Source organism: Hoplias malabaricus, chromosome 6, assembly GCF_029633855.1.
Source record: "Hoplias malabaricus isolate fHopMal1 chromosome 6, fHopMal1.hap1, whole genome shotgun sequence".
Classification (NCBI taxonomy): domain Eukaryota; kingdom Metazoa; phylum Chordata; class Actinopteri; order Characiformes; family Erythrinidae; genus Hoplias; species Hoplias malabaricus.
Window position 1 is genome coordinate 1,600,294 of NC_089805.1, and position 20,706 is coordinate 1,620,999.

General features: G+C 41.7%; 1 protein-coding gene across 1 annotated transcript; it reads left to right on the forward strand.

The window, feature by feature from the left end:
• The first annotated feature begins 2,682 nt into the window (after nucleotides 1-2,682).
• LOC136700348 (CD9 antigen-like) lies at nucleotides 2,683-20,431 on the forward strand. The gene is made up of 9 exons (XM_066675667.1): nucleotides 2,683-2,786; nucleotides 10,756-10,844; nucleotides 12,407-12,491; nucleotides 13,703-13,800; nucleotides 14,788-14,862; nucleotides 15,155-15,256; nucleotides 16,627-16,731; nucleotides 17,582-17,659; nucleotides 19,869-20,431. Exons 2-9 carry the CDS (start codon nucleotides 10,779-10,781, stop codon nucleotides 19,947-19,949), a joined length of 690 nt encoding a protein of 229 aa, XP_066531764.1. The 5' UTR covers nucleotides 2,683-2,786; nucleotides 10,756-10,778; the 3' UTR covers nucleotides 19,950-20,431.
• The last annotated feature ends 275 nt before the right edge of the window (nucleotides 20,432-20,706 follow it).

The following is a 20,706-nucleotide window of genomic DNA, read 5'->3' on the forward strand; positions in this document are numbered from 1 at the left end:
TGTTCTCTCTGTGTCTGCGTGGGTTTCCTCCAGGTGACTGTCTGTGAGGAGTGTGGTGTGTTCTCTCTGTGTCTGCGTGGGTTTCCTCCAGGTGACTGTCTGTGAGGAGTGTGGTGTGTTCTCTCTGTGTCTGCGTGGGTTTCCTCCTGGTGATTGTCTGTGTGGAGTGTGGTGTGTTCTCCCTGTGTCTGCGTGGGTTTCCTCCGGGTGACTGTCTGTGAGGAGTGTGGTGTGTTCTCTCTGTGTCTGCGTGGGTTTCCTCCTGGTGATTGTCTGTGTGGAGTGTGGTGTGTTCTCCCTGTGTCTGCGTGGGTTTCCTCCGGGTGACTGTCTGTGAGGAGTGTGGTGTGTTCTCTCTGTGACTGCGTGGGTTTCCTCCGGGTGATTGTCTGTGTGGAGTGTGGTGTGTTCTCCCTGTGTCTGCGTGGGTTTCCTCCGGGTGACTGTCTGTGAGGAGTGTGGTGTGTTCTCTCTGTGTCTGCGTGGGTTTCCTCTGGTTGACTGTCTGTGAGGAGTGTGGTGTGTTCTCTCTGTGTCTGCGTGGGTTTCCTCCGGGTGACTGTCTGTGAGGAGTGTGGTGTGTTCTCTCTGTGTCTGCGTGGGTTTCCTCCGGGTGACTGTCTGCTGATCAATCAAGTAATGATCTTAAAAGATTTCAACTTATTCATAAATGTGAATATTCACTCTAAAATAAAGCATGGAACATAATGAAACAATGTGTAAAAAAAAACATAAACTGCGTTTCATAATTTGATATTCATGACCATTTGGTTGGACCCTGTGTCAAAAATGTTATTAGTAACGTGAACTCTTGCTGTGCATATGAGAATATTGATTGTATATTAGCTTCAAGGTGAATTTATTTATTTTTTTAATAATGGGTTCAATACCACGGCTTCACATCTGGCACGGGCCAAAGAGTCAGTCGAGGTGAAATGACTTCAAATCCAGCTATAATTACCAAACTCAAGTCTGGACATGTTCCACCGTGTTTCCCAGCAGTGTGGCCTTCGGGCTGTTTACAGGTAAAGCACTCTGTGTCCTGTGGAGCAAGAACATGTCAACCCAGGTTTAACTATAAACCTCAAAATCACAAAATCTATATATTCCATTTGAATACTACCTTTTGATGAACTTTGGAGCTGCTGAAGCCTAAAGCCAGACAGGGCAAAAATTCCACTTGTAAAACTGCGACAATGTGTTACTGTCGGTTTCCACTTCGCAGTAAAAAGATCCTTAATACAGTAATTATTAAAAGAAAATTAACAATGTCACAGACTTTTATGTTGCATTTCGCAAAAATCCCAGTTTTCTGGAAATGTAGTTGTACATTAAAGCAAAAGGGTACAAATAAATAAGCACAGAAACAAGCAGATAAAAGTCTTTCAGCACTTAGTGTGCTGCCTTGCTCTATGCAATTGTGTCAGCCAGCAGAATGTTAACCAAACTATATATATATATATAAAAGCTTACTGAATCACTGTAGTTGTAGTAGATCATTCCCACCTCCTGCTAACACCCGGAGGAAACCCACGCAGACACAGGGAGAACACACCACACTCCTCACAGACAGTCACCCGGAGGAAACCCACGCAGACACAGAGAGAACACACCACACTCCTCACAGACAGTCACCCGGAGGAAACCCACGCAGACACAGGGAGAACACACCACACTCCACACAGACAATCACCCGGAGGAAACCCACGCAGTCACAGAGAGAACACACCACACTCCTCACAGACAGTCACCCGGAGGAAACCCACGCAGACACAGGGAGAACACACCACACTCCACACAGACAATCACCCGGAGGAAACCCACGCAGACACAGAGAGAACACACCACACTCCTCACAGACAGTCACCCGGAGGAAACCCACGCAGACACAGAGAGAACACACCACACTCCTCACAGACAGTCACCCGGAGGAAACCCCCGCAGACACAGAGAGAACACACCACACTCCTCACAGACAGTCACCCAGCGGAAACCCCCGCAGACACAGAGAGAACACACCACACTCCTCACAGACAGTCACCCGGAGGAAACCCCCGCAGACACAGGGAGAATACACCACACTCCACACAGACAGTCACCCGGAGGAAACCCACGCAGACACAGGGAGAACACACCACACTCCACACAGACAATCACCAGGAGGAAACCCACGGAGACACAGAGAGAACACACCACACTCCTCACAGACAGTCACCCGGAGGAAACCCACGCAGACACAGAGAGAACACAACACACTCCACACAGACAGTCACCCGGAGGAAACCCACGCAGACACAGAGAGAACACACCACACTCCTCACAGACCCTCCTTCTAACACTCATTTTAAATTTGATGCCTGCAACCAATTCCAAAAATGAGTAATTTTTTGAAAAGTTTCTGTTTTTAAAATTACTTTACAATGTTCCTCCACTCAAACTGCTCCTTATTTTTATATCAATAGTTCATAGTTAAAAGTAGATATCTTTTTATTATTATTATTATTATTATAAAAGGTACAAGTGGATGTATTTTGTCTGTTTTCATTTGCATTTCACAGCCCACATCACACTCTCCCAACCTTTCTGGACATGGGTTTGTAAAAGCAACTATTTATCATTTAACATTCCAAATACTGTTTGGGCTGAAAGAGGAAGTTTGATATTGGCCAATCAGAGCACTAAGTTTGAGGAAAAAGGCAGGGCCTGCTGAGTGCAGATGTAGATGCTGAGAGAGAAGAGGTGTAACAGAACACAAGGGAAGTATAATAATACAGTCCACCAGTGAGGTAAGTACAGCTCTGAACTCATCTTTCTGAATCATTTAAAAGTGTTTGGGCCTTTACGATTGGTAAATGTCCTAGGCAACTACCGTTACAAAAAAAATAGCCATACTTTCATCACAGTTTTATATACGGGTGTCCATATAAATCTCCGAATCAAACATCGATGCTTAGACTGTGTTGAAAAATGGCCAGGTTTGATCCTCTTGAGTTTTTGGCTTTGAATTTACTGAATTAAATTGTCAGATTTGAAAGGGCAATTTCAATTTTCTGCTTTGCTTAGAAAAGCTACATGAAGAGGACTGTTAGACGTAGGTGTAGGTCAGTTAATTGATTTAAGCCATGGCTGAAATTAGGCTGGGGCGCGAGGTGACCAACAGGTAGCGTCACTATCAAATCGCTCCAGAGTTGTGTGTTCGAGCTCCACTCCGAGTGACAGGAGTTTGGTGTGTTCTCCCCATGTCCTTGTAGATTTCTTCCAAGTGCTCCAGTTTCCTCCCACAGTCCAAAAACATGCTAGTATGTGTCTGTAGGTGTGAGTGTGTGAGTGAATGCGTGGGTTCCGAATAGGCTCTGGACCCACCACCACCTTGAACTGGACAATGTTACAGACAATGAATGAATATTTGACACAGAGAGAGAAGAATACACACTGGTGCCTTATTAAGAAAATACAAATATATCTACCCCAAGAGGCACATTTTTTAATCAACAAGTACCATGGCCGTCTGAACATTGCGATGTTAAGGTTGACAGGACAGAACACAACCCTGAAAAGTATTGTTGTGTATTCTTGTGTACTGTTAGGAAGTTCTTGATGAGGACCCATTACTGAAACTACAGCTAATGGCAGATCCTGCCCAAACCTTTCAGAGCATTTGCCAGTCAGACGACATATCGTCATGTTCTGCAGCAGGAAGTTTCAAGGGGAAATCTGCAAGCAGCCGCAAACTAATATAGAAAGTATCAAAGCAAGGAGGAAACAGCCTGAATGCATGAGGTTCTGAAATGTTTGTGTTCAGTGGAGACATGCAACAAATGCTAAAATGAGGGCCAGTCACTTTCACATGAATGTACTATTTTAAGTCTCTTAGAGAAATCAGAAACATCAGAGACGAGAAGTAAAATGTAATGTGTAATCCCATCCACAGAGCAAGGACAACCATGTTTCCTTTGATCTCTCAGGCTTGGATGTGTATGGCATCACAAGGGATTAAGCTGGGACATTGGTACTCTGCACTGGTGTCCAGTCCAGTGAAATTTAAAATTTGAGGGTTTGGGAAGCAGAAGAAGGTTCCATGGATAGGCACTGGTGTGAGCAAAAACCAGTACAATCCAGTAAAGTCCACGGCACTGGGGGGGTGTTTGGTGCAGCCATGGAGTATGACCTCTGGGCAACCCTAAGGCACCTGGAGTAGATATGATTTGAAGGCCCTGGATGTTAGAGGCTGTCATGTCACAGAAGTAACAGTGCCTCTGGATCGGTAAACCAGGTTACCGGTCCCCATATTTAGAAAGTAGGCCCAATAATCTGTCCGTTATCAAGGCATCACACTTCTCAGCCTTCGTGGGACGGTCTATGCCCTGGTAGAGGTCAAACCTCAGACTCAGTAGGAACCAAGTGGATTCCATCTTGGATATGGCATTGTGGACCAGTTCTTTACAGATGATTGAGGGTTCATGGAAACTTGCCACCTCAGTGTGCACATTTCTTGTGAATTTGGTGAATGTTTACTACCCTGTTTGCTGAGATATTCTATGACAAGGGCTCAGGCAATATAGGGTGCCCCGGGCCAGTACGGCAATCAGTTCAGACCTTGTACTCTCAGAGTGTGAGTTGTGCTAAGTTGTGAGTGTGTGCATCAAGTTAGTCTTGCTCAGCGTGGAAACTAGATTTCACTGCGGCTGATCCTTATTTCCACACCTAGTCATAAAGTAGCAACGTGTTGTCTTGGACAGGAAGGCATTGGAAGGTGTTAGTGACTCAGTGGTTATCTCTGCTATCTGCAGATGATTTTGTCCAGGGTTTTTATACAAAGGCCCACAGCATGCACCTGAGGTTTTTGAAGTTGGGTATGATGTGGTTGGTATGGTAACACCTTCATATCAGAGACCATGGTTATCTCCCAGAAAAAGGTGGTACCCTTTGGGAGCAAGAGCCTTCCCAAGCCATGAATTTCTGTTTCAATCTTGGGGTCTTGTTCATGAGTTTGCTTTAAAGATTGTGTGATCGACCATAGGCCAGGTACAACCGAAAAGTGGTGAAGAGGGAGCTGATCCATAAGCAAAGCTCTATTTACAATTCAATCCATCCCAGTAAACAATTAGCCGTTGATTCAACGTTGAAATAACGTAATGACTGTCATCTAATCAACGTTCTCTTAAGGTTGAAAATCAAAGTTGAAAAGACGTCCAAACACAGACACTGAAAAGACGACTATTAGACGTATTTTGGACGTCCATTGACGTTATTAATTGGTCCCGAAATAAATGACTTGTATAAAACGCGTTTTGGACGTCCACTGATGTTATCGACTGTTCACCACTTAAACTTATTAAGATGGATTTTGGACGTCCACTGACGTTTAAAATATGTCCTTGACGGACAGACTACGTTTAGACCTATTTTGAACGTCCAGGGACGTCCCTTGTTTACTGGGATGTCCCCAGCCTCACCTTCGGACATGAGTTTGGGTATGGCCAGGAAAAAGTGAGAAAGAGGATAAATGCGTGTGAAATGACTTTTCTCTGTCGTCAGAACAGATCTGCCTTTAACAGTAACAGGAAGTGCATGTGCAGGGTATGTCTCTGTCAATCTCTTTAAATCAATAAAAAAACTATCTGCAACATGCATGGAATAATGTATAGAAATAAGTGTAGATATAAATATAATTAAATACTAAATTGACAGTAGCTCGTTAGTAAGAGTGACATTCATAAACCACAATATTTACCTTAATCTACTGAAAATAACATTATAACATGGGAATAATGAGATCTGCACTACTTGATTTACTAACAATTTAAGGAATTCTTCTTTTTAAAAGACTTTAAAGGAGTAAACAACTACTAACTGTTTCTGTATTTAAAGTACATCACAAATTCTCAGTCCTAGCTCTGTTTTCATTTTCTTTTTACTCTAACTTTGTTAATTAGAACGCATGCATATCAGAGAAAACACCACAATATGCTGCAACACATAAATACCGAAATACTTACCGATATTACTGCAACTGGAGAATAGTTACAAAGTTAAACATAATTAGGATTAACTTCAGTGACAATGCCATTCAGCACAGTAAAAGATGATTTAATAAAACACTATTATGTTACAACATTAAATGTGTAAAATAAAATCCTACATCATGTGTTGGGTGAAACCAAACAAGCAAGAAACAAACAAACAAAAAAAAAACAAAACGATTAGTCACTTAATTAATGTTTATTTAAATGCAACTCATACAAAATCTAAAAACCTATCCAAAATAGCCTTTATTTGTGTGACAAAATCACCCCAAATCATTATCCCCACAAAACACACCACTGCAACACTAAGAAATTGAATCAGTTAAGATACAGCTAACTGTAGTGTCATAAATTTGATCGACCAAACTCATATTTGCAACATTGCCACATACATTTACAAATGCCTTCTTGGACTTCAAATGAAAGATGTTTGAACTATAATTTTAGTTCTTCCTGCAAATGCAGATATTCCTTTAAAGAGTCTCTGGTAGAACACTGAGAGTGAGGCTCGATTATCGCACTGAAAGTATCAGATTATCTGTGGGCTGAGCATCTGTAGTGGAGACTTACATGTGCGTATAACAACATCTTTTGAAAATGCCTAGCCATGTTCCTTTATTATATAACTGTGAAATTTTAATTTTTTTTATTTAATTTATTTAATTTTTTGAGACAAATGTCATAATATTTGTCATTTTTTAAAAAAACTTACAAGTTAGATTGACATTCTGCATTTTAAAGCTTTTTGTGTGCAATGTATCACTGTATTTCAAAACAAACACATTCTCCTGTTCTTTTGTCATTTAACAGCTGACTCGAAATGAAGTAGACTGAAAATTGCGAGTGAAGAATTTATTGATCACTGCTTTCTGCATGAGCTCCATCAGGAAAAAGCGCTGCAGTGCATGTGATCTTTGTAATATTATTAATATCAAAATTTATTTCAATAGTCCTTTTTATAAGTGATGTCACAAAGTTGCTTTACAGAATTGGAATTAGAACTTTTTGTATTATATATATCACACACACACACACACACACACACAGAGAAAGTTTGATTTTAGAATTACAAATTAAATAGTACACAAAAAAGCTTAAAAAAAACTTACGATAAGATAATACGAAATATTATCGTATACAAAATAATACGTAAAAAAACTTACATTACATACAAAAATTACATACAACAATAAAAGTGTTCATTTTAAGGTTTTAAAGTACCCTGGGGTCATATTAAAGAAACTAAGAAATCTTTTATATAGATTAACATAGTAAGTGTCTCAGAAAATTTTTTCTCAAAAAAATTATAGCGACATTTAAGGTGGAATGGAGTGTGATATTATTTAAGGTGGAATGGGCAGGAGGTTTGTAATTCTGTTTAGAATGGATTATTTTTGCATGCGATATCTTGTTTGTTGTACAAATTAAAAAGGGACTAAAGCAACATTTCTCCTCTCAGGCATGTTCTTACAAAACTAATACACAGTACATAAAGTGCTGCTTAATTAACATAATGAAATATATTATAAATAAAAATATTATATTTGAATATTTAGTTTTCTACAGTCATTTTTGAAGACATTTGCAACTCTTAATAGTTTTAGACATAAAATGCCAAATAATTAGTTTACTACAGAAAATGTATAACCTTTAAATTTAACATAAATTTAGATCTATTCCAAACTTTGAAACAGTTCTATTTGTCTACACTAATGTTGACATCACCGCGACCCTGAACTGGATAAGCGTTACAGATAATGAATGAATGAATGAATAATGTCGACATATCAGCAACTAATTGTAATTTGAAAACAGGCTAAAGAATGCCTGAAAAATATTTATAAAATGAGGATAACGTATGTGTCATTGAATAATAATTTGTATAGATAATATATTAATAAATATATTTTTAATATTTTACATGAAAATACTGAATTTCATTTAAGTGAAACTGCTTGTTATGTTGGAAGGACAGGCAATGGATGAACAGATGGAGCTGGCAGAGAAGTTCGTAAAGGACTGTTCTCTTTACTGAAGACCAATTGAAGAAGAAAAAGAAATAAATAAAAAGACAGGACAGAGACTGAGCTAAGCCCTCAATTCTTCAGAAATCATTTTAAAAATGACAAGGTTTATATATATAAAACCACCCCACATTACCTGTGGAGCTGCAGGTGGTTGTGTGCGCAGTAGAAGGCGTGGATGTGTCTGTAAATAAAATATGCTTTTGTCAACTCATTATGCCAAATTCTTACACTGTACCGTTTAAGCATTACATACGTCAGACTATTATTAGATACTGGTAACTGGTGCTTTTTTGATTCAGCAGTGGTTTAATTCATCAACACTATTGTATTACTGACCCAGGACACGCTAGAGAGATTATCCCACTCGGCTGGCCTGGCGATGCCTGGGGATTCCCCAGTAGGAATGAGTGAAAGTTGCAGATGCCAGAGATATTTGGGATTCCTTGCACACTCTGTTGCCACCGCAGTCCTGAAATAGATTTAGTGGAAAAGACGACAACCTCCAGCAGGTCCTCCTGAGGGATTCTCTCAGGTCTTCCCAAGCCAGCCAGGACACGAAATCCTTCTAATGTGTCCTGGGTCAAGCACCTCCCAGCACACGACGCCTGGTTCACCTACTGTTGGGGGCGTCCAGCGAGCATCTTCATCAGACACCTGACCTCCCTCAACTAGCAATGGAGCAATGATTCTAATCAAAATTCAGATTTGGAGGTGCTGATCTACATTCGGGCCTCTTACAACAGCGACGACACTTCCTTAGCCAGCCCTGCACCCCGCACCGACAAAGGCCACCCTGTCCCAGACTATACCTTGCCACCTTGTAACATGAATATTAGGAACAGGAGGAGAGAAAGCACAAGAAAGCAAGAGTGAGAGAACGCAAGCGCAACAGAGCAAGCTCAAGAGACAGAGGGTTGGAGGGAGGGGGGACCTGGGGGAGGTGTGGAAGGAGAGAGCGCAAGAGCACACAAGTGCAAGAAAGCAAGAGTGAAAGAACGCAAGCGCAACAGGGCAAGCACAAGAGAAAGCGAGCAGGGGGGGGGTGGCTAGAGGTGGAGGGAGAGAGAGCAAGTGCAAGAGATTTACTTTAGACATGTCTTGTAGGCCTAATATTTATGCATTGTACCAATGTTTAATGTGTTATGTTAATATGTTATCATCAGAATTACGCACCAAGCTTCGAGTAAACCTTCTCCAACTCCACCTTTCACTGAAACTATCTGCTCTTATTAATACACTGAGAAAGCTGTACAGAAAAAGAGCTTTAATACAAATAACCTCATGTACAATGCTCCACACTCACCTCTGAGTGGATTGTTTTTGTGATGAATCTGCGGTCAATCTCCTCGTACACTTCCTCAGTCCTGCACTTCCTCTTAGAGAGCACTGTGAGAGACAGAAACATGGAGCCAGGTCAGTGGAAGACTGATGACAGACTGAAGTTCTAAAGATGCTTAAAAGAATGTTGGATGGATTGTAGACTTCTGAATTTCTACTTCTGGAGCAAAAGGACAGGCAATGGAAAGACAAATGGAGCTGGCAGAGAAGTTTCCAAAGGATTGTTCTCTTCATTGACCAAACAACTGGGGGAAAAAATAATAAATGAAGGAATTAATTTATTTATTTAAAAAAGGATTGGACGGAAACTGAGCTGAGCCCTCAATTTTATGGAAATCATTTTAAAAATGATGAGATAAAATAAATAAATAAATAAATAAATCTTGGACAGGATTCAAACTGCTGGGGGACTCCAACGTTCGACAGGGTGGATTTACTGTGCTCACTTTGTTTAAATCATACCCCTTTAATTGTTCTTAGTTTGTCTTTCTGGGCAGTAAAACCTCTCACACCATTCAAATGTATCAAGGTGTCCCCCAAGAATCAATCTTCGGGACATGTTTAATCAGAATGTAACTGTTACCTCTGGGGCACACGTTAGGAAACAGCTTGGGTTTCAACTGTAATTCTAATGATACTCAAATCTACATCAGCACTAAAAGTTTTTAAAGTGTGAGAGTTTAATTGGAAAATAATTCATTTACATATCTAGTCATTTTAATATTAACATATGTGATGTTATAGTTTTACCTTCCACACAAGTGCATCATTTAAGAGTCATTTTTAATAGCATTTTTCCATCTGTGTTATTTTGTCAGTGACTTGGGCATTTTCTGATGTCATTGTTTGATGCTGAGTAATCTGTACGTGGATGGACTACTGCAACGCTCTTCTACCACAGTTCCTACTTGTTTATTTCACCTTCTAAATTTATTCTCAGAATTGCACTGGCTTCCGTCTGATCTCATATTTATTTTTAAACCTATTATTTATAGCTATTATTTTAAAAAGCAGTTCACGGTACAATTTAAGTGTGTCTCTTTTTAGCTGTACGCCACCTTGTGAAGCTTTAATCTCCTTTCTCTTCTATAAATTCTGTAAGTTCTTAAACTTGTGGAGCCACGAGGAGCACCTATAGGCTGTGGTTCACCTTTCTCAATTCTATAAAGAAAGCTCCTGTCTTAGTATTAACTCAATGAAAACTTACATTTTTTAATTACCTTAAAATTTGAGGAGTTGACTTTTCTTAAAAATATATTGTAGCTAAATAAGATTAAGTTGTATGAGATTTGGAGCAGATTTACAGCATATTGCACTGCTCTGAGTATAAAATTAAGTTTGAATTTTCCTCTGTGTCACACAAGGTGAAAGAAGAAAGGCAGTCATCATGTCTTGCAAAAGATGTGGACAGATGTGTAAAATCTTGCTCATCATTTTCAACATGCTGTTCTTGGTAAGTAGTCAGTTCCTCCTCTACTTTCATTCCATTGATAAATATATACAGTGTATATAAGAACTTTCTGTTCAAAATCATGGGCATTACTCCCAACTTCGGGGCCATAAAATCCTCCAATCATCTTAGAATGTTTCCCCAAATCTTTTGGAGTATGTGTCTGGGATTTTATGTCCAGTCAGGACTTTTGTGATGTCATATATTGATGTTGTACAAGGCCTGTCATGCAGGTGATGTCCCACCTCATATTTAAGGTGTTACAGTAGGGATTAGGTATGTGCTGGCCACTGTTGTTCAAAAATTTGTTCAAAATTTACAATCATTAAAATACTGTGGGTCACATTAATAATGTGCGCATTAATAATTATGTATGAATTAGAAGTTACCCTTCCCAGGAACTACCTCGAACCCTGAAAAACAGAATTCGGACCATTATCAAAACACACACACATTCACTCACACACACAGACACTTTTGAATCCCCAATTCACCTACCAACGTGTGTTCTTGGACTGTGGGAGGAAACTGGAGCACCCAGAGGAACCTAACGCAGACACAGAGAGAACACACCACACTCCTCACAGACAGTCACCCGGAGGAAACCCACGCAGACACGAAAAGAACACACCACACTCCTCACAGACAGTCACCTGAAGGAAACCCACGCAGACACAGAGAGAACACACCGCATTCATCACAGACAGTCACCTGGAGGAAACCCAAGCAGACACAGGGAGAACACACCACACTCCTCACAGACAGTCACCCGGAGGAAACCCACGCAGACACAGGGAGAACACAACACACTCCTCACAGACAGTCACCCGGAGGAAACCCACGCAGACACAGGGAGAACACACCACACTCCTCACAGACAGTCGCCCGGAGGAAACCCACGCAGACACAGGGAGAACACACCACACTCCTCACAGACAGTCGCCCGGAGGAAACCCACGCAGACACAGAGAGAACACACCACACTCCTCACAGACAGTCACCCGGAGGAAACCCACGCAGACACAGGGAGAACACAACACACTCCTCACAGACAGTCACCCGGAGGAAATCCACGCAGACACAGGGAGAACACACCACACTCCTCACAGACAGTCACCCGGAGGAAACCCACGCAGACACAGGGAGAACACACCACACTCCTCACAGACAGTCACCCGGAGGAAACCCACGCAGACACAGGGAGAACACACCACACTCCTCACAGACAGTCACCCGGAGGAAACCCACGCAGACACAGGGAGAACACACCACACTCCTCACAGACAGTCACCCGGAGGAAACCCACGCAGACACAGGGAGAACACACCACACTCCTCACAGACAGTCACCCGGAGCGGAAATCGAACCCACTTCCAAGCTATGTATTTAATTAAATAATTTTTAAATGGCAGAAATAAATATTTTCAAGAATTAATCCTTAACTGTGGATTATAACCAAACTATTTAAACTCTAATTTCGATGTTTTAACTAATGAAAGTCCAGCATAATTCACAAATGCAATTCAACAACAGAATATATATATAACTCCCTCTGTTTCCATCAGCTGGTGGGGCTTGCAATGCTTTGTGGGGGTTTGTATCTGAGGTTCAGTGCTGAAGAACCCACCAGCATGGATTATCACAATGGAGGTAAGAATTGTCTTAATTTTGTTTTTAGTAAACAGCATAAAACTGAGCTTTGTGCATCCGTGTGTTGTTAGAGGGGATTTATTTATATATATATTTCCCTGGGGTAAATTTGGTAGCTCATACCTGGAACTGGGTACTTTTTTAGTACTTGCCCACTCATGGTTCCAGGTTAGCTGAGTGGTGACTCCACCATGATGTGTAAACATCACAGAGCACTGATTGGCCAGAAAGACTTATTGATTATAATTAGGGTGATCAGATCTGAGATGGTGAAAAAAGATGACACGTCTCGGGGGGTGAGGTATTCTTAGCTGAACCCATGTGTGCTTTTAGGTCCTTTACACCTCTATTCACTACACAAAACATGGGAATTTCTTTTTTTACTTCATCCGAGAACTTACATTTACGTTTCGGCATAGCTGCTCGAGATGAGGGTGGGTACATGAGCTTTGCCTGACGTAAACAAGGACTACTGACGTGCAGACTGACCAATTAAATGTTTACAGAGAAGGTTATCGACCAATAACGGTAGCTCTACAGTCAGACCGTCCAATCAGAGGATTTTAGGCTACTTCACCACGCCCCCTTCTCACTCAAGCGAACCAATCGGAGTAGGGGAGGGCGGGACTAGTTTATGAACGAAACTTCTCGAAGTTCTATGTAAGCTCTAGAAAAACAAAATGCCGGACGTTTGTGAAATTCCGCCCAGACATTATTTTAAAGTCTAAAAAGAAGGACATGTCCGGGTAAAAGAGGACGTCTGGTTAAGTCTATTATAATGAACTGCAGAAATCCAGCAAAAACTCACATTGAAGAAAGAAAAACAAAAACAAAACAGAGCACACAAAGACGTGTAAACAACACCTAACATTCCTGCAGCTGTGGATTCCAAAGTGGTTCCTGTGTTTACGACGTCACCAGCTACATTTCAGGGGACAGCTTTTGTGGTGGAAAACAAACCAGGGACCAATATATAAGCGGAGCCGAGTAGTCGAGAAGAGTAGGTACTGTGCAGTGGAAAAGCGCTGTAAGACGTATTCATCGAGAGCCCAGTTTTTATGGATGGTATTTTGATTCAGTCTTTCACACTGAGCCTGTAAATAATGCAGTGCTTTTCTACACGAAAGATCTGACGTATCCAAGCTCACCTGTTTCTTCTGAAATTGAAAAATGCACTTGTTCATCCTCTGATTATTTTTCCTCTTTCTCAGCGGTGAATGCGGTGATAGTGGTGGGAACTTTGCTGCTGGTGGCTGCAATTATTGGAGTTTCTGGCTCTTACTTTGAAAATAAACATGCACTGGTAGTGGTAAGGAAACACACACATTCACAGCACAATTTCACACAGCTATTGGAAGAAAATAAAGACCCTCTCAGAAGCATGAAGTCACTTTCCAACAGGGGAAAAAAAAAAGTAAAAGCAAATCCTAATCACAGCATCAACACAGCACAGCACAGCACAGCATGCACTAAAACTTTACCATTCAAGTCATTTATAACATGAAATATGTCACTGAAATGATTTATTTAAAGCAATTACACTATGCTATATTCATTCATTCATTGTCTGTAACCCTTATCCAGTTCAGGGTTGCGGTGGGTCCAGAGCCTACCTGGAATCATTGGGCGCAAGACAGGAATACACCCTGGAGGGTGCGCCAGTCCTTCACAGGGCGACACACACAGGCACACTCACACCTACGGACACTTTTGAGCCGCCAATCCACCTACCAACGTGTGTTTTTGGACTGTGGGAGGAAACCAGAGCACCCGGAGGAAACCCATGCAGACACAGAGAGAACACACCACACTCCTCACAGACAGTCACCCGGAGGAAACCCACGCAGACACAGAGAGAACACACCACACTCCTCACAGACAGTCACCTGGAGGAAACCCATGCAGACACAGAGAACACACCACACTCCTCACAGACAGTCACCCGGAGGAAACCCACGCAGACACAGAGAGAACACACCCCACTCCTCACAGACAGACCCCAGGAGGAAACCCACGCAGACACAGAGAGAACACACCACACTCCTCACAGACAGACCCCAGGAGGAAACCCACGCAGACACAGAGAGAACACACCACACTCCTCACAGACAGTCACCCGGAGGAAACCCACGCAGACACAGAGAGAACACACCACACTCCTCACAGACAGTCACCCGGAGAAAACCCACGCAGATACAGAGAGTGCTCAAGATAATGTTGTATTTAGAACTAAAAAACATGCAAATAGTGTATGGATGGAAATGGATATGATTTCTCTTGTCTTTCTTTTCTTTAGTATTCCTGTTTACTGAGCAGTAAAGCTATACTGGCAGTCATTGCTGGTGTACTCTCCTCAGTTTACATTCAGAAGGTACACACACACACAAACTAAATTGTGTGAAATGAAAAATGTTGGATAAATTAGCTTTTCTTACAGCGTTATAACACTGAGGGTCTACAATTTTACATCTAGAGTGTGTGTGGATTAATGTTGTTTTTATTGTAAAGCGTCTTTAGGGTTTTCTAGAAAGGCGCTATATGAGTAACGTTAAATAAATAAATGACAAATAGAAAATTTAAATTGAATCCTATCATTACAACAACGTTTTATTGGATGTTGGTCTTTTAATATTTTTAATGCTTTTGTGTGTTTTTTTTTGTAGTTTTCCAGCTACGTAGTGGACTTTTACACCACCATCTACAGCCAGTTCCAGACTAAGAAAGACTTCATCCGTTCCATTATCCTCCTAGTGTTCCATTACACTGTATGAGCCTCACGAACTTATTCTGTTGTATAACAGTGTTCATGTTTCACACACACATTCGGTTCAGTAATCACTGTATGAGACTTGTGGTATGATGTGGAAGCACTAGGGCACTTTCTGGAAGTAAATGGGTCTAGATCCCTGCAACATTTGGCTGTGAAATTCAGTTCTGCAGGTGACAGCAGTGGAATAATGAACCCTAGGACCTCATCATAACATTACTCTGCATTCAGATGTGTGTGAGACTGGTGGCCTGTTTATTTATTGATTGATTTATTGTAACTGCTTATCGAGGTCATGGTGAGTTTGGAGCCAATCTGGGAAAAATTGATTCAGCACGGTGGCGCAGCAGATAGGTGTCGCACTCACAAAGTTCCATGGACCTGAAGGTTGTGGATTCAAGTCCTGCTCCGGGTGACTGTCTGTGAGGAGTGTGGTGTGTTCTCCCTGTGTCTGCGTGGGTTTCCTCCGGGTGACTGTCTGTGAGGAGTGTGGTGTGTTCTCTCTGTGTCTGCGTGGGTTTCCTCCGGGTGACTGTCTGTGAGGAGTGTGGTGTGTTCTCTCTGTGTCTGCGTGGGTTTCCTCCGGGTGACTGTCTGTGAGGAGTGTGGTGTGTTCTCTCTGTGTCTGCGTGGGTTTCCTCCGGGTGACTGTCTGTGAGGAGTGTGGTGTGTTCTCCCTGTGTCTGCGTGGGTTTCCTCCGGGTGACTGTCTGTGAGGAGTGTGGTGTGTTCTCCCTGTGTCTGCGTGGGTTTCCTCCAGGTGACTGTCTGTGAGGAGTGTGGTGTGTTCTCCCTGTGTCTGCGTGGGTTTCCTCCGGGTGACTGTCTGTGAGGAGTGTGGTGTATTCTCCCTGTGTCTGCGTGGGTTTCCTCCAGGTGACTGTGAGGAGTGTGGTGTGTTCTCCCTGTGTCTGCGTGGGTTTCCTCCAGGTGACTGTCTGTGAGGAGTGTGGTGTATTCTCCCTGTGTCTGCGTGGGTTTCCTCCAGGTGCTCTGGTTTCCTCCCACGGTTCAAAAACACGTTTTTAGGTGGATTGGCGACTCAAAAGTGTCTGTAGGTTTGTGAGTGTGTGTCTGTGTTGCCTTGTGAAGGACTGGCGCCCCCTCCAGGTTGTATTCCCGCCTTGCACCCAATGATTCCAGGTAGGCTCTGGACCCACCGCGACCCTGAACTGGATAAGGGTTACAGACAATGAATGAATAAATAAATATATATATATGTTTAGTATATAACACAACGGTGATTTTCTAGTGTTCCAAATAAAAACCACTTTAATGAATATCAGTGCCTGCCACAGAATTAAATTGGCATATAATGCATGTTTAAAAATTACAAGCTTCATTTTGTGTGTGTGTGTTTGTATCCAGTTTGACTGCTGTGGATTAGGAGACAGTCAGGAAATACTCATGCAAAAGAATGTTACCTGCACTCACGGGTGCTCAGTGCTGGGAATATCAGTATCCAACTCTACTGTAAGTCACAAACATACTCTCACTGTCTAATGAGAAACATGGTTCTCCATTTTGGTCAATTTTTGTTTTATTACATCATTTGAACACAGATGCTTTCCTTCAGTGTGAGGAAATTTAAATGGAAATGCTCCAAAATAAAAATAAAAATCAAATATGTTTTACATTGATTTCCCTTGAAATTTAAGAAGGTTTTTTAATCCTTTTCTTATAAAGATACTATTTTTGGAGAAATGTTTTTTATTTTTCATTTGAGAGCAAAGATATTAATCTGCTTTACACCTGCCATATTCTTCTTATGTTATATATTCAAATTATAGCAGAAAACTACTGAAGACCATACACTAGACTTTATAAAATTAAAGGAAGTATTTTGATACATTAATCACTAAAAAATGTACCATCCCACCAATTGAGTTATGCACCACAGGAATTATTTTTTATGTTAAATATATGTTCATTATTCTTAAAATCATTCTGTACTTGTATTTTTACCTTAAAACTACGGTCCCAAAAGCACTGTGATGTTTCACAGACTTTTATTATGGAAAATAGAGCCTCTGTCGTTGCTACTCATTGCTCAGCACTACAGAAAGTACACTATGTAGCATTTGGAGGAGGGTAGAAAACCACCCCCTCTCCCTCACCACTTTCCCTAGATTTTAGGACAGCGCTGTAAAAGTCAGGGGAGCCAAGGAGCAAATATAATAAATCTTACCTATTGTTCCTTTAAACATCCTGTCTCCTATTCCATCAGGAGCCAGGATCTACCTTACTTTAACATGTTTGACCCTAGCAGAAGTCTCATGTCCATTGCCCACCAACCTGTGTGTGTGTGTGTGTTTGTATACAGAACTGCACAGCTGCGATCCTAAAAGACTTGCAGGTGTCTTCGGTGCTGGGAGGATTTTTTGGAATCAGTGTTGCCTTGGTGAGTTATACATACACACTCAGTGGCAGCTTCACCGTTGTGTTATTTGTGTGCAGAGGGGGACTGGGATCAGAATTGTCTCCTTCAATCTATGATCACCAGTCACACTATGGTTTAGCTGAACTACAGCATGATCAACCTGACCAAGCTAGACAACCAGCATGACCAGCACCACCAAGCATGACCTAAATCAAATGCAGCATACGCTATGCTAGTCAAGACTTAAGCAGCTAGCTTACCGGCATAATGTATGTTTTGCCTAAATGACCAGCTTTCCAACCACCCTGACCATTAAAGACCAGCCCAAGACATCTACAATGAGCTAAAATGAGGTCTTAGGCTGGATTTTTCAGCAGGGGAATCTTGACATTGGAATATTCCTGTGCAATCAGTGAGAAAGAAAATCCACTGATGGGTTAGCCTGGCCGTTTAGCACACTAAGGTGCTCAGCTGACTTCACTGAGCTCTTCCTTTGTACACTGAGGCACTCACCATCTGAGTTCCTACATCTCGGATGTTGTTGTTTTTTTTTTTTTTTGTGGTGCATGTCTTCCTTGCAGATCTTTAGGGCTGGCAGAATTGACGGCTGAGCCTCAAAAGCGTGAATTGGTACTTAATAGGTGTGTGGTGCAGGGCCTTTTAAACTTGCAGTATAAGGTGTTAAGATCATTAGCCAGCAGATGACACCCTATTGTTTTGTAGCTGTGGGGATTTGCAGGTTCTTCAAGAACCTTGATGGCTCATTGGTGGACATCACAATGCTCGGCTTAATGTTTTTTAGCTCCAGTTTCCAGCTCTAACATCCTTGGACCTGGATTGTCTTGTATAATCCACTAATCTTGAATTATCTCGGATTAACTTGGATTCTACACACAAAAACATAACCAAGATGGAGTTGTTATGTGTAGAATCCAAGTTAATCTGAGATCATTCAAGATTAGTGGATTATAGAAGGCAGGTCCAAGGATATTAGAGCTGGAAACTGGAGCTATACAGGACTACAGTCAGGAGTTCGTATTCATAACGCATGACTCCTAAGTTAAAAGACCTGTACTGACCTTTTCAAAACTCCCTTTCCCTCAGGTGCCATCTGCTGTTTGCTAGGCTGCATCTGTATATAAGAATATGTCCTTAATGACTTGCCTGTTTATACATAAGGCTTGAATTGCAGGGTGAAATTAAAAATTTGAAAGTATGTTGAGTCCAAGTTTCATATTATAAACTTTTATGCTGCCTGTTATACATGCAAAATGAGTTTACAAAATATTTCTGTCATTGCTTGTACAATTTTAGCCATCAGAAACAAACAAAGCATACATTTTCCTGTGAATTTTTTTCTACTAATGAGGTGAGTCAGGATGATAACAAAAGTATTTTATAAATGGCTAAAACTTACCACCACACAGCTCCAGGGGCCAGATTCCCGCTCCGGGTGACTGTCTGTGAGGAGTGTGGTGTGTTCTCCCTGTGTCTGCGTGGGTTTCCTCCGGGTGACTGTCTGTGAGGAGTGTGGTGTGTTCTCCCTGTGTCTGCGTGGGTTTCCTCCGGGTGACTGTCTGTGAGGAGTGTGGTGTGTTCTCCCTGTGTCTGCGTGGGTTTCCTCCGATGACTGTCTGTGAGGAGTGTGGTGTGTTCTCCCTGTGTCTGCGTGGGTTTCCTCCGGGTGACTGTCTGTGAGGAGTGTGGTGTGTTCTCCCTGTGTGTGTGTGGGTTTCCTCCGGGTGCTCCGGTTCCCTCCCACAGTCCAAAAAACACACGATGGTAGGTGGATTGGTGACTCAAAAGTGTCCGCAGGTGTGTCTGTGTTGCCCTGTGAAGGACTGGCGCCCCCTCCAGGGTGTATTCCCGCCTTGTGCCCAATGATTCCAGGTAGGCTCTGAACCCACTGTGACCCTGAACTGTATAAGGGTTACAGATAATGAATGAATGAATAAATAAAACTTACAACACCCCAAATCATATCTGCTCTGTGGTGGTCCTGGCCACTGAAGAGCAGGGTGAAAAAGGTACATGAGAAACAGGTGGACTAGAGTCTGTAATTGTAGAACTACAAAGTGCTCCTGTGTGGTTAGTGAAGCTGATAACACGTATATAGAGAGAGAGCTTGACACTAATTTGAAATTCTTACAGAAAAGTCGATAGAAAGTAACTTGATTATGCTGCTGTTCCTGAGATTTAAAAAAGCCTCTTATTTCCCCCTCTCTGTCAGTTGTTGCCGTTGGTCTGCAGTGTTGTGATGTGCTGTAATCTAAGGAACAGATTTTCCTACCCAAGAAGGATTGACTACTGATGACCTGTTGCAGCACACCTCCATGGCTCTCCTCTTCTTTCCTCTCTTCCTTCTCCTTCTCCTGTCCAGAAGATTTGTCCAGGCAGTCAAGCCGGGTGGACACCAAGCAATTTGCACACACACACACACACAAAAACTCATTCCTAACCTCAGTGTACTGCTTGCTAGATCAGAATCAGCTGGTACTTGATGTTTAAACATAATGTGTATTATCTGAAACATATTCCATGTAGCACTGCATTATTTACATTTTGTCTGCAATCCCCCACCTAGCTACCAGAGGTCGTGATGACAACACAGTTGTTAAAGCCACCTGCTCTTCATCATCCTCTGTAATCAGTCCCCATTTATATTCTCTGAACACGGGAAACCAATGTGAAATAATGCCATTAATTCTGTTCTTGTTTTCCATATACTATTTTGCCTATTTCTATTTTGTTTCAGTGTTTTTTTTTTAATTGTAGTTTTTAATTTAAATTAATAAAAGGCCAGATATATTTCTGTGATGAATGTCAGAGTATTATTTTGCATTTCCTAAAGCCTGTGGTTATTTCAGGCTTCTTGTTACAAGAATAAATGTTTGTGTTTGTTTATATTGCTATTTGTAAACACTCTGATATAAATGCAGCTTGTTTTTAATATTATTATTAATGTTTATTCATTCATTGTCTGTAAACACTTATCCAGTTCAGGGTCGCGGTGAGTCCGGAGCCTACCCTATAGATATATGACAAGTAATATTGTGATTTAGAAAGAG

Coding starts and splice junctions, on each gene's coding strand:
- LOC136700348 (XM_066675667.1), top strand. CDS start 10,779: ATGTCTTGCAAAAGATGTGGACAGATGTGTAAAATCTTGCTCATCATT. Junction 10,845..12,406: donor TTTTCAACATGCTGTTCTTG/GTAAGTAGTCAG, acceptor TGTTTCCATCAG/CTGGTGGGGCTTGCAATGCT. Junction 15,257..16,626: donor TCCTAGTGTTCCATTACACT/GTATGAGCCTCA, acceptor GTTTGTATCCAG/TTTGACTGCTGTGGATTAGG.